The sequence below is a fragment of the Eutrigla gurnardus genome, assembly GCF_963514095.1.
Source record: "Eutrigla gurnardus genome assembly, chromosome: 15".
NCBI classification, from domain to species: Eukaryota; Metazoa; Chordata; class Actinopteri; order Perciformes; family Triglidae; genus Eutrigla; species Eutrigla gurnardus.
The window spans coordinates 20,738,427-20,751,014 of record NC_139938.1 but is presented as its reverse complement, the minus strand read 5'-3'; the positions used below and the strand labels follow the sequence as shown (position 1 = coordinate 20,751,014).

Here is a 12,588-nt window from a genome sequence, read left to right as displayed (position 1 = left end):
CCCCCTCTGGGATTAACTGGATTAGTTCTCTTTTACTATCAGATAATCTGCTCATAGATTATTCCTGTCGTCTTTAAATAAAAACAATAAACAGACAATAAAAACATTAATGTTGAACTCTGAAAATGGAAAAAAAGGGAAGAAAATGCTCGTTAATTTATTAAACACTCAAACTGTTGCCTTCAAATGAACAAAAAAATAGTAACTTTACAATAATATAATAAAAACTGGAATGAAAATCTTTGGAATGTTTGCTTGAAAGTGACAATTATAATAAATAATAATGAATAATAAATTAATAATCAAAATAATTAGATGAATGGAATTTTTTATTTAAATTGGCTGACACTTTATAATAATGAATAAACAAATACATGAATTAATTTAATAAACAAACAATACTAAAACAAAAGTAAAAACAATTAATAATTGTTATTATTATTATTATTATTATTATTATTATTATTGATGTTATTATTATTAGTATAATGAATTATCTTTAATCATACAAAGTGCTAAATATTTTACATGGTTGAAACAGGAATAAAGAATATCAAAGAATTACGACAATACAACTATAAAAACAATATGAAGACAAGTTCGTACTAAAAATGAGCCTCGGATAGAAGCCTGGTCAGGTGGTCGTTGCTCACACTTTTATTCTGATTGTCTAAACAGATTCATGAGCAGGTCAAAGGTTAACGAGCCTCAGTGAAAGCAGAGAGAAGGTTCAGTCATGGCGACCTCACGCCCAGAGGGAACTAAGCCATTATGGGAGTTTTCCCGCTCATCTGCGTCTTCGGATGCTTTTCTCACCGGAATGTGAAGTATTCACACTTAATTACAGGACGCGGGGAAGAACGGCGTCCCGGGGAGAAGGGGGCGGGGCATGGCGCAACGCCAAATACGCCACCATCATCAGTGTTAAAACATGCTCATCTTCCTGTGCAGGTCCTCAGACCCTCAGGGAGGCGCTGATCTAGTCCTCTGGTAGCTGTTTGAGTTACAATCATTGTTAAAACTCAAATGACTTGTAAAAAACAATGCCCTTCATCGTAATACTTTCTACTTTGAGTACATTTCAGTACTTTCTCATGTTCACTTGAGTAAATAAGTAGAATCAGTACTTCTACTTTCACCAGAGTCACATAATTCACTGTTTCACTCACACGAAGATACCTGTGAGGTAACATGACTCTCTGGCTCACACACCCTGACCTACATCACACACACACACACATGCACGCACACACACACACACACACACACACACACACACACACACACACACACACACACACACACACACACACACACACACACACACACACTCAGGTGTATTGTGTTTGTATATTGGGTTTCTGCAGCGTTACGCTGCTCCGTTCACGGCCTGAAAACAAGCCCACAACGGCGCACCATCAGATCTCTGGAATTTAGCATCTGCTGTATTAAACTCTGTCAGAGTCCAGCTGAGATGTTTATGTGATCCTTGAAAATAAACTCTACGGCTTCTGTGTCTGTGGTCCCCCAGAGGTCTAGATAGTATCTCACATTAGACCAGAGACCAGACCAGACGCTGTGGAGAAACCAGAGACTGTCTGTGGTCCAAACAACAAGGTTATTAGCGTAGCCTAGCGCCCATCAACCAGACTCCATTCAGAAAACCAACTTCACCATGTACAAAGCAGCAATAGTGGTGATTTCAGCCGTGATGGAGGAGACCTGGTCGGGGTCTACGAGGAGGGAAGCCCCACCTCCACTACATTCTCACCGTTTAGTAACCCGACAGAAAAAGAAACAACAAGGCTGGTCAAGGCACCAGGAGTCTATCGCCTATTTTTTTATCAGATTTTCCCACGTTTAGAGAAACCTGAACGTACTTGCCAATCTTGGCAGCTACTGTCAGTCTGTCAGTGGTGAAAGAAGAAGAATCCTTCTGAGCTTTCCTGTTGTATCACCATCAGGCGAGATATAAAATCCCACACAAGTAGCTCCAACAGAAGCTCCTGAAGCACATTCCTTCCAGCTCTTATTGGACACTTGACAAGTATTCGGCTGTTTCCCAGCTTTGAGGAGGCAGCCTGTCGGTTTCTGAACAACAGCGTCTCTTTGCCAGCAGACTCTCCCAGTTATTATGGTTATGGTTTGGTGGTTTTAAATGATGGCGTTCCTGCTTCGAAGTTAAGTGAAACGAGCAGCGTGTCATCGTCGGCATGTCTGCTGATAACGAGAAGATTGTCCCGTTTCGTGTCCAGACGGCCGTCTCCGCTCTCCTTTCTCTCTGCAGGAATGATGGGTATGTTAGCGTCGGCACACGCCCACCTCACACCCCACAGCAGAACCAGTGAGTCCTACCAGGGGACCCGACCTTCGGTCCTGCTGGGACCTTTGAGTGTTGCAGGATCACAGACCAGGTCTCACGTTGTCAGACAAGGGTTTGATTTTACAACATTAGTGTCAGATAGCAGTTATGTGGCAGCTGAGCCGCACCTTAGTGCCAATCCAAACACCGTGAGATCTGCTTTGATAACACCGGTGTGTGATTGATATAAATATATATTTTTACTCACTGTTAACTGTACACAAGAAAATGAAATGCATGGCAGATTTATGTTTATGCTCTACGGATTAAACATGAAACAAATGATGAGAAAATACATAAAAAAACAAATATAAAAATTTGAGGTGGTTAAGTTTGTGGCAGGCGTAAGTGTTCAGCTGTGTGTGAGTCTGTCTGTCTGTCCGCAGATAATATCTGGTCCTACTGGACCCGGCAGTCTGATACTGTTTTTGCTCATTCATGACTTTATGCTCAAGGACCTCTGGTGGTTCGGTTGGTTCTCACTATTTGAAAAACCTATTTTATTGACTGGATGGCGGATTTGGGACACAGAAGCATGTTGTAAGTTGGGATACAGTTTAACCAGGCCTGAAACCCCCCCAAAAGTGCATGAGAGTCTATGGAGCGGTCTGGTCTGGAGTTGGACGATGCTTCACTCTGATTGGCCAGTCGGCAGACACATGATCGTGTTCACTAATGTCTGGTTGAGTTTGGGGAGAATGAATGTTATCTGTTCCTTCAAAGTTCCTCGCTGCCTCGCTGCCTTGTTCTTCCCTTTTCTTTTCTTTTAATGAAAACAATCAACTTGTTTCCTGGTCACATTAGTTAGTTCTGGGCGTCGGCTACAGGAAAGGCCATGTGACTCAGAAACACTTTGAGACGGAGACGGGGAACTTTGTTTCTGTTCCTTCTTTACAGTGAACTTCCAGTTTATCAACCAGATACTTACAGACAAGAAGCTCATAAATTCCTTTTAGGTTTGAGAGTCGTTTCTAATATTTGGCCCCTTCCCTGGCCAGTCTCGGTAGGCCCCCCCCAGAAATGGCACCACGGTGTTAAACTCGGTGGCTCTTAAACTCTGGCTCTTAAACTCTGGCTCTTAAACTTCCTCCTGGCTCATCTGGAATCCGGCTGAGTCACTTTTCTCAGCCACAGTTTGGATATTTAAGCAGGAATGACGATCAGATAAGATGTTTTTGTCCGAGACGAACTGTAACGAGCCTGAAACACCCGGGGAAGCATTCAGAAACATTTCCTCCACGAATGTCTCAGTCCTGATAGCAATACCTGGCCTTCGGGTTCTGATATGAATCCATTCTTTTGTTGGAGGAATTGTTGTGTGAAAAAAGATTGCAATGCATGTTGCAATGTGTTTTTTTTGCCGTTTTGCAATGAAATTGTTTTGATGTTTGATATTGTTTGGAACTTCCCATTCAGTTTTGTTCCCCGTGAGTCGAGAGTGAAATCAGGCCAAAAGCAACAAACAAGCCTGCCAGAAAAAACTCAACCAACCTGACGGAAGGAGCCAACTTTATCATTTGGTATCAGATTGAATCATTCAGGACGTTTTTTACTCTTTACGAGATGTTTAACAACCTGTTTAGTGCATCTAAAAATATAAGATGAGGTAAACAGACCACCAGTCTATCTGCAAACACATTGTTTACAGAGAGTGAAAGTGTTTCAGTGCACACACACACACACACACACACACACACACACACACACACACACACACACACACACACACACACACACACACACACACACACACAGACTAAATAAGGTTACACAACGACAGGTTGACTTGGCTGTGTTGCCACATGCAAGTGAGAGCAGGTCATGGGTGTGTTCGGTTGATGTCAGCGGTATCTGCAGGGTGTGAGCAGGACGCCGTCTCAGCGCCAAGCTGTTAATGGACGCCACACGACCAGAAGTATGTGGACGAAACAATTTGTGTGTGTTTCCTGGTCTGGATCCGTTATTGTGCACCTTTATTTCAGACAACAGGGAGCTTTGTGTTCGGCCCTTTCCTGCTTCAACATGACAGTGAAAGAAATTATTCCTGACTGGCATGAGAGCCCCGAGCTCAGCTGTGCGTTTGGAACGAATGCCAGTCATTCAATGTAGATCCAAATAATCAAAAAGGTTATAATGAGGCAGACTGCGAGGTCCTTATTTCCCAACTTTAGTGACTGAACTGATAATACAAATCCCTGCAGCCTGGATCCAACATCTGGTGGAAGTTCAAATAGAAAATGTGTTCCTGACTCCCCGACCAATCAGAGGCTGTATTCCTGACTCCCCGACCAATCAGAGGCTGTGTTCCTGACTCCTCGACCAATCAGAGGCTGTGTTCCTGACTGCTCGACCAATCAGAGGCTGTGTTCCTGACTCCCGACCAATCAGAGGCTGTGTTCCTGACTCCTCGACCAATCAGAGGCTGTGTTCCTGACTCCTCGACCAATCAGAGGCTGTGTTCCTGACTGCTCGACCAATCAGAGGCTGTGTTCCTGACTCCCGACCAATCAGAGGCTGTGTTCCTGACTCCTCGACCAATCAGAGGCTGTGTTCCTGACTCCTCGACCAATCAGAGGCTGTGTTCCTGACTCCTCGACCAATCAGAGGCTGTGTTCCTGACTCCTCGACCAATCAGAGGCTGTGTTCCTGACTCCCGACCAATCAGAGGCTGTGTTCCTGACTCCTCGACCAATCAGAGGCTGTGTTCCTGACTCCTCGACCAATCAGAGGCTGTGAGGATCATGATGATCACACATCTCATTGAGCTCTCTTTCCTTAATCAGTCACTGATGAAAATGTGTTTGCTCACATTAACAGGAAACAGATGGAGTGTTGACTTCCTTGTTCACACCGACGCCAGAATGACCTCATCTGTTAATGTGTCTCTATCAGGCCCGTGACCTTTGTGACCTCCCTCTTTCTATTTTCTCACTCTTTCCCAACTTCATGACTGTTATTAATGACTGAAACACACGAATCCAGGAAATAGAAATAGCAGGTCTCATTCAACAAGTGGTGTAATATCTGCCTGTGTCCCTCCAGGAGGAAGAGGAGGAAGAGGAGGAGGAGGACGAGGTGGAGGTGGAGGAGGTGGAGATCGTCAACATCATACAGTCGAAGCCGCCTCCGTTGGTGGAGAAGATCTCCAGGGAGGTGAACCTGGAGCTGAGGGAGACGCCGACCAAGCTGGACACGCGTTACTTCGGCGAGCTGCTGGCCGACGTCTACAGGAAGAACTGCGACATCCACTCCACCATCTCAGAGCACGTGTCCAAGATCCGGGGCCAGTGAGTAATACTACTACGACCAATACTACCAATACTACTGCTACGACCAATACTACTACCAATACTACGTCACTTGGATTCATTTAATTCATGTGTCCACCATGAAAATGGATCCTATTTAATTTTCCCTTCGACATTGTTTTGGTGCTGAGTGACACAAAAAAAAAGGAACATTTTTACAAATGTATATATTTATATATATTTCAAGTATAAAGAAATACAGTATAATATGCAAAAATGTATTAAAAGGACAAAAAAAATGAATTCCGATGATTATTGAAGATTTTATTTACGATATAACGATAGGAAAGGAAGTGAGGAAAAATTCATGTTTTTTTACTGTTGTGTGATACATTCATTAATAACAGTGTTTAAACCAAACAATCCAGATCAAGTAAACATACATCTTTTTAACAAATAGACAAACGTTAATTTACTAACGCAAGAAAGTATGAAATATGCATCACTGTCGTAGCTCACAGATGAGTCTATGTGGAAACTATTTGTATTGATCTTTCCTGTTGTTGTCATTGTTTGTCCTTCCTCTCTGCTGCAGGAAACACCAGCTGGATCCCAGCAACGACTACAAGGTGAGCAACGCACCGCCGTCACACACATCTGGTAGAACAATCTGACCGCAGATCAGCAGGCGTAGTCAAAGTGGACTGGGATCTAGAACTAGGTCCAGATCTCAGGTGTGCCTGATACGACCATGTATGGTGTGGTTGACTGACTTTTAGAATTGGAAGAACTATAAAATCTTGCCCGGTCCAGAGTGGCGAGTGGCCATAACAGAGATTTGCCGTACGGACAGACAGCGAGGTGCACACTCACTCACTCACAGACCAACCAATCACATGATCCTCCTAAAATCACCATCAGAGGTCGTATTTAATGGGATCAAATATGAAAAAACATTCAGCTAGGATCAGTCCAAACATCACAAGTCCAAAAGTTGACGTATAGGTGAGCATCATCTTCCTCCTCTTCCTCGTCTTCCTCGTGTGCAGGTGGAGCGGGAGGAGGTGGAGGCGCTGCTCCCCAAAGGAGCCACCGAACTGACCAAACAACAGATGCGTTACCTGCTGCAGGTGAGTGACAGATCGCTGATACGTCGGGAAACTCACAACCACGTGTTCCTGTGTTAAACACTGTCTGTCTGTCTGTCTGTCTGTCTGTCTGTCTGTCCTTCAGACCCGTCTCACTGCAGATAAGAGCATGCGTCTGCTGCTCTCCACCTTCAGCAGTCTGAGAGAGGAGCTGCTGCACATGACCGAGGACCTGCGGGTGAGAAACTCTAGAAAAACTACTAATTGTTCAGCAAGTAAGAGTAACTTTGTTAAAAAAATTAAATACAAATATTTCTTCAACAAAACCGTGTTATTGTCCCGGCAGCGTCTGGAGCTGGAGAAGGAAGGTCTGGAGAGAGACCTGAGCTTCAAAGCCGACCAGGCTCGTCAGTACGACTCTCTGCTGGAGGCCGTCAGGGAGAACAACAGACAGCTGCAGGTGCACCTGTCTGTCTGTCTGTCTGTCTGTGTGTCTGTGTGTGTGTCTGTCTGTCTGTGTGTCTGTCTGTCTGTCTGTCTGTCTGTCTGTGTGTGTGTCTGTGTGTCTGTCTGTCTGTCTGTCTGTGTGAGTGTCTGTCTGTCTGTCTGACTGTCTGTATACATTTTATATTATTAATTTTTTGTAATTAATTAAAAAAAACTTTTAAACAAAATAAATATAAATTAAACAAATATAAATATCATATATACATATAAATATAAATATGATAAGGTAATTATTATTTTTATTTTTTATATTAATTATTAATTGATGTTAATATTAATTCATATGAATTCATTCATATTATGAATTATAAAATGATACTATATTATAAATTATTCTATTATATAAATATTATTCAAGATTTCTTATTTTCTTCGTTAACTTTAAACACGATGATCAGCATCATTCCGTCACCAGAGACTGATGATTCTCATGATTTATGAAATCTTGATCATACTTTAAGTAATGAATCCTGGTTGTGTGTGTGTGTGTGTGTGTGTGTGTGTGTGTGTGTGTGTGTGTGTGTGTGTGTGTGTGTGTGCGTGCGTGTGTGTGTGTGTGTGTGTGTGTGTGTGTGTGTGTGTGTGTGTGTGTGTGGTCCCGCTGCAGGTGTCCCTGAAGGAGACCAGCGCTGCCCAGCGTTCCCTGGAGATCCAGCTGATGAGCACCCGGAGCGACGACTCGAGCCGCGACTTCAGAATGAAGGAGATGGACGGGAGGATGAGAGCGCTGGAGAAGGAGAACGAGATGCTGCGGCAGAAGGTGAGCGTCTATTTTATTCTTTTATTCATTCTATTACTATTATTAATAATAATGTTTTCATAATCTTTTTCAAAGTTATTTTATTTATAAAAATATAAAATTAGAAGGTCATCCTGTCCTCATTTGTCTGGACACCACCCAACCCCGAAAAGAAAAGAAAAGTACCGTTAAAAGGATCATGCAGACAGTGTTAACTGATGAAATTCCTCCCCCCCCCCCCCCAGCTGGCAGGTCAGGGCAGCAGCACCACCCTGCACATAAAGACGGAGGAGTTGTCCCGTCAGTACAAAGACCAGCTGAGCTCCCTGAGACAGGAGAAGGACCAGGAGATCCAGAGGCTGCGGGTGAGACTGTGACACTGCTCCCCCTGGTGGAGAGATGAAGAATCACCCTGATGAAGACAGGAGTAGGATATTACATGTAGACAATAAAGCTGAGTTCTTTTCACGGCCCCCCCCTCCAGAGCCAGATCACCACGATCCGGACCGAGGTCACCTCCAACACCGAGAGGTCGTCCTCGGACAAGAGTCTCCAGCTGAAGATCTCGGAGCTGCTCGCCATGTTGGAGCAGCGGCAGACCACCATCAGCCGCCAGGAAGAGGTTCGCACCGTGGCCCACAATGCATTTCTGCTCTGTAGTCTGTGGTTTCCTCTTTTTAAAAGTTGTCACACTGAGACACACACACACACACACACGTAGTTCAAGATCTATTGCCGAGTTAAAGAGAGTAATTTGAAAAAACAAAATGAATACTATGTTGAACCCGTCCGCTGACCTTTGACCTCTTGCCCCCCCCCCCAGGAGATCAAGAAGCTGATGCTGGAAAGGAACGACAGCTCCAAGAACCAGGTCACCAAGACCATCATCACTAACAGGTACGATGACATCACCAGATTTGAAAAAATGATCCCCGTGAGTGCGAAGCAGATCGGGACGAACCATTCGTGAGATTATGTGAAATAAATTGAAGTTAGAATAAAACCTTTTATTGTGAAATTTTCATAATTTGCTGTTTAATTTGCTGTTTCTTTTTTTAGTTCTGCATTTTTTGTGCGAGGTCTTTGAGTCTGAGTGGACGTTTGTGCCAATTTTGAAGACATTCTGATCCGAGCCGTAACCCGAGGTCTACTTGCCCCCCCCCACAGTTACAGGAACCGGTACCCGATCCTGGGTCTGCTGGGTGACGATTACCAGACCACTTCGGCCGTCAAGGAAGCCAAGACCATCGTCATCGAGAGAACCTCAGAGGTCAAATAGGTAAAGAGACACGATTACTGATGTGGCACCTTTTCACAATAAAAGTCCCCGTGTTATTTACGCTGCTAATGCTTCCTCCCTGCAGCGTTAGTAGACTTTAATTATTGAAGAATAACCGCTAACAAAGCTACGCTAATTCAGTGAGTTTTTTACAGTAAAAGTCCCCCTGCTTACTCTTCCTCCCAGCAGTATTATCGGCCTCGTTTTGTTGAAGAATAGCCGCTAATTAAACGCTGCTAATTATAGATATTATAGATAGACGCATTTCATTTCCTGTAGATTTTTCACAATAAAAGCCATCGTCCATCTGATGAGACGATTCCCTTCATACGAAGCACTTGACGACAAACAGAATAAAAATACTGAGATTCAGAATAGAACAATGAAAATACGTGTGTTTTGTTTATTTTGAAACAGGAAATCATTACAGCCCCTTAAAGACGCACTGCTTCTCGCTGACAGAATGATCGAACGACGAGAAGACATGGACGTCTCCCGATCACCCCCCCCGCCCCCCCTGCCCTGCATGCTCCCCCTCATCCTCGGGGCTCCCAGGTTTGGTGGTGGTTCAAATCCCCCTCCCCCCCCTTCATTTTGGGCTCACTGGTTCAAATCTTTGGTTTTACCAAATTGGGCCGGTGGTTTTCATATTTGGGACAAAGAAACAAATCTCTGCTACAGCCAGGCGGCAGCAATGCTGGGAACTGGATTTCGTTTGGTTGTTCTCCAATGCTCGGCACACTGGTGAAGTTTCAGTTGGTTGCAATCTGCAATCTTGCCACTAGAAGGTGCCAGATCATACAACTTGCACCTTTAATAGCATCTTTACAATTTGGAACTTTTGCTCATTGCACCTTTTAAAAGACACGATTCACTGATGCAGCGTGTTTACCATTTTGCATGGGGGGGGGGGGGGGTCACTACGATTGTAAATATGTATATATTTATGTAAGTGTTTCCTGCTTTAACGTTCTGATCGGGTCGGTTGCTTCCGCTTTGTGCTAAATGCTAGTTTGTTGTTGTGATGCTGGTGAGTCTGTTTGGAATGGGAGGTGCATATATGGGTACGAGCTGTTGCATTGCATTGTGGGTGGAACTGGAGCATGGATTTTTTTTTTTTTTTTATGATGGTGGAAGGAAAATGTTGAACGCACAATATGATGTAAAGTGTTCGCACGGTCGTCAACGGCGACAGAAGAAATAACTTCTAGATCCCCTTTGAATTGTTCCCTGAATTCCACATCTGATGTTTGTCAGTTTCAGAGATCATGTTTCAATTAGCAGAAAGTTTGTTGTACTCGGCTAGCTTGCTAGCTAGCTTAGTAAGCTACGTTCCGTCACTAAGGTAACGTTATTTTAACTGACGTGTTTTTAATCCAGCAACTCTTTTTTATCAGCTGGAAGAGAAAGAAGGAGAGAGTCATCGTTAGCGTGAGTAACGTTACATCCTGGTAGTTGCGTGACTTTTGGGTCGTAAAGTCTTTTATTATGTATTTTTACGTATTTTCGTTATGATGAAGTGCAACTTTATTGACGAGCAACGTTACCTTTACATTGACAGATATCATGAGTGTAATTGTCTGCATGATCCGTCTCTGTTTTTGTAAATGAAGGTTCCGCGGTGGCCTACAGGAAGAGGCGGGGCTTAGCCTACAGGAAGGGGCAGAGCTTCGCCTCTCTGGGGTCCACTAACGAACGGCCTTTTTTGTGCTTCACTATCTCCGAGGAGAACGAATCCTGCCGGCTGAGAATAAATTGTACGCAGAGATTAATTAACTGCTAATCTGCAAATAGATGTGTGTTAATATATTTTCTTTATTCTGGGTTGCTCAGATGTTTCCGCTGTGATAGATTGGGATTAAAATCTGTTTTATTTGTTTGCAAAAGTGGCATTGTTTTGTTTGTTGTACTGAACCACATGACCAACACCATAATATCATTATGGTCACGTTAAAGGGCAAATTCACACAAATTATTTTTAGAAAAAAACTACTAAAAGTCCATCTATTGCCATAAAGTAGACATTATTTTTCACATTGAATGAACAGCAAATAGAAGAAAAAAATAATAATTATAAATATTTATAATAAATAATTTAAAATAAAATATTGCACATGCTACATACAATAATTAGCAAAAGAAATCATTGCGCACCATTGTTTTCAGTGTATATTTACTTAATTTATGTTTAAATAATATATAATAAGACCTTTGAGCTGGCATCATTTAGTTTCATGTGTTCCTAAAGGAGCGTTCTACCCTTAAAGCAGCGATGAATCATACTTTTATAATGTGAAAAACATGTGTTGTAGTGATTAACCTACAGAGAATACAAACGTTTGTTGTTGTTATTGTTGTAGCAGCTTATAATCGGCGTCAAAAGGTCTAAATAATAATAATACATTTGACTTATATAGAGCTTTTAGAAACACAAAGACGCTTAACAGAAACCAAAAAAACAAAACAAAACAAAACAAAAGAAGCAAAAGCAATGTTTTCTATTCTATGGAGGTTATTTGCATAAAAAAAATTGAAAAATGTAATGAAAAATGAAATAAAAATATATTTGATATCACTAAAAAACATTCTTGGTTTTGTTGTTTTATGTTGTGTTTTATTATCTGTGTTAGGAAGTTAAACAGCTTGTAAAAATGTGTTTTAAGAAGAGATTTTAAAGAGGTTATGGCTTTGACGTTGGAGCCTCGATGATTCCCAGTTCGTCCAGCAGAGGGCGCCTCCTTTCTTCTCCTCTCCCCCCCTTCCTCCTCCTCCTCCGGGTCAGTGAGTGGAGCTGATGGAGCAGGGAGACGGAGAATGAGGTCATCGCAGCTCTGTAGGGCTTGGCTGACTGCTCGTCAACCATTTTGACTTCGGCCGGCGAGGAAACGTGTCGCGTCACGCACACAGGAAGTCACAGATTACATGCAGGGACCAGCCGACGACACACTGATGAAGCGACAAATCAGAGAGATTTGAGTTTCTGGAAGGGGCCAACTTGCAACATTTAAGTCGTGGAGATCATAGCAATTAAACTCATTTTTTATTCATCTTATTCACGTAGATTTACACACAGACGATCCAAACGTTTCACCAGGACTCGAACACGCGGCTCAGAAAGCACGCTGTTCAGTTGACAGGCTCCTTCACGGAGGCCCACCAAACAAAGACCACACACACAGACCCTTAAACACAGACAGGATATCAGAAGGTGGACGTCGTCGTGGTGACGTCACCCGTCGCTTTTGAAGCCTCCAGCTCGGCATTTTGGGTATTTTTTGCAACCAGTGAAAGGAAGTGACCATATTTGGAGTGTGGGAGGAGCAACGGGTGGATCTGAGGAACACAAGCGAGCAGAGCGGCATCCA

The 12,588-nt window shown here is 43.1% G+C and overlaps 1 protein-coding gene across 1 annotated transcript in view; it reads left to right on the top strand.

Moving 5' to 3' along the window:
- The window catches only part of pof1b (POF1B actin binding protein), a 17,193-nt gene extending 5,415 nt beyond the window's left edge, over positions 1-11,778 (top strand). The window contains exons 3-13 of the mRNA XM_084029067.1: positions 5,405-5,649; positions 6,206-6,239; positions 6,660-6,740; positions 6,844-6,936; positions 7,045-7,158; positions 7,813-7,965; positions 8,190-8,309; positions 8,429-8,566; positions 8,768-8,841; positions 9,112-9,223; positions 9,641-11,778. Of these exons, the coding sequence (XP_083885193.1) occupies positions 5,405-5,649; positions 6,206-6,239; positions 6,660-6,740; positions 6,844-6,936; positions 7,045-7,158; positions 7,813-7,965; positions 8,190-8,309; positions 8,429-8,566; positions 8,768-8,841; positions 9,112-9,223 (1,164 nt within the window). The 3' untranslated portion in view covers positions 9,641-11,778. The remainder of the gene's footprint in view (positions 1-5,404; positions 5,650-6,205; positions 6,240-6,659; positions 6,741-6,843; positions 6,937-7,044; positions 7,159-7,812; positions 7,966-8,189; positions 8,310-8,428; positions 8,567-8,767; positions 8,842-9,111; positions 9,224-9,640) is intronic.
- Positions 11,779-12,588: the final 810 nt, after the last annotated feature.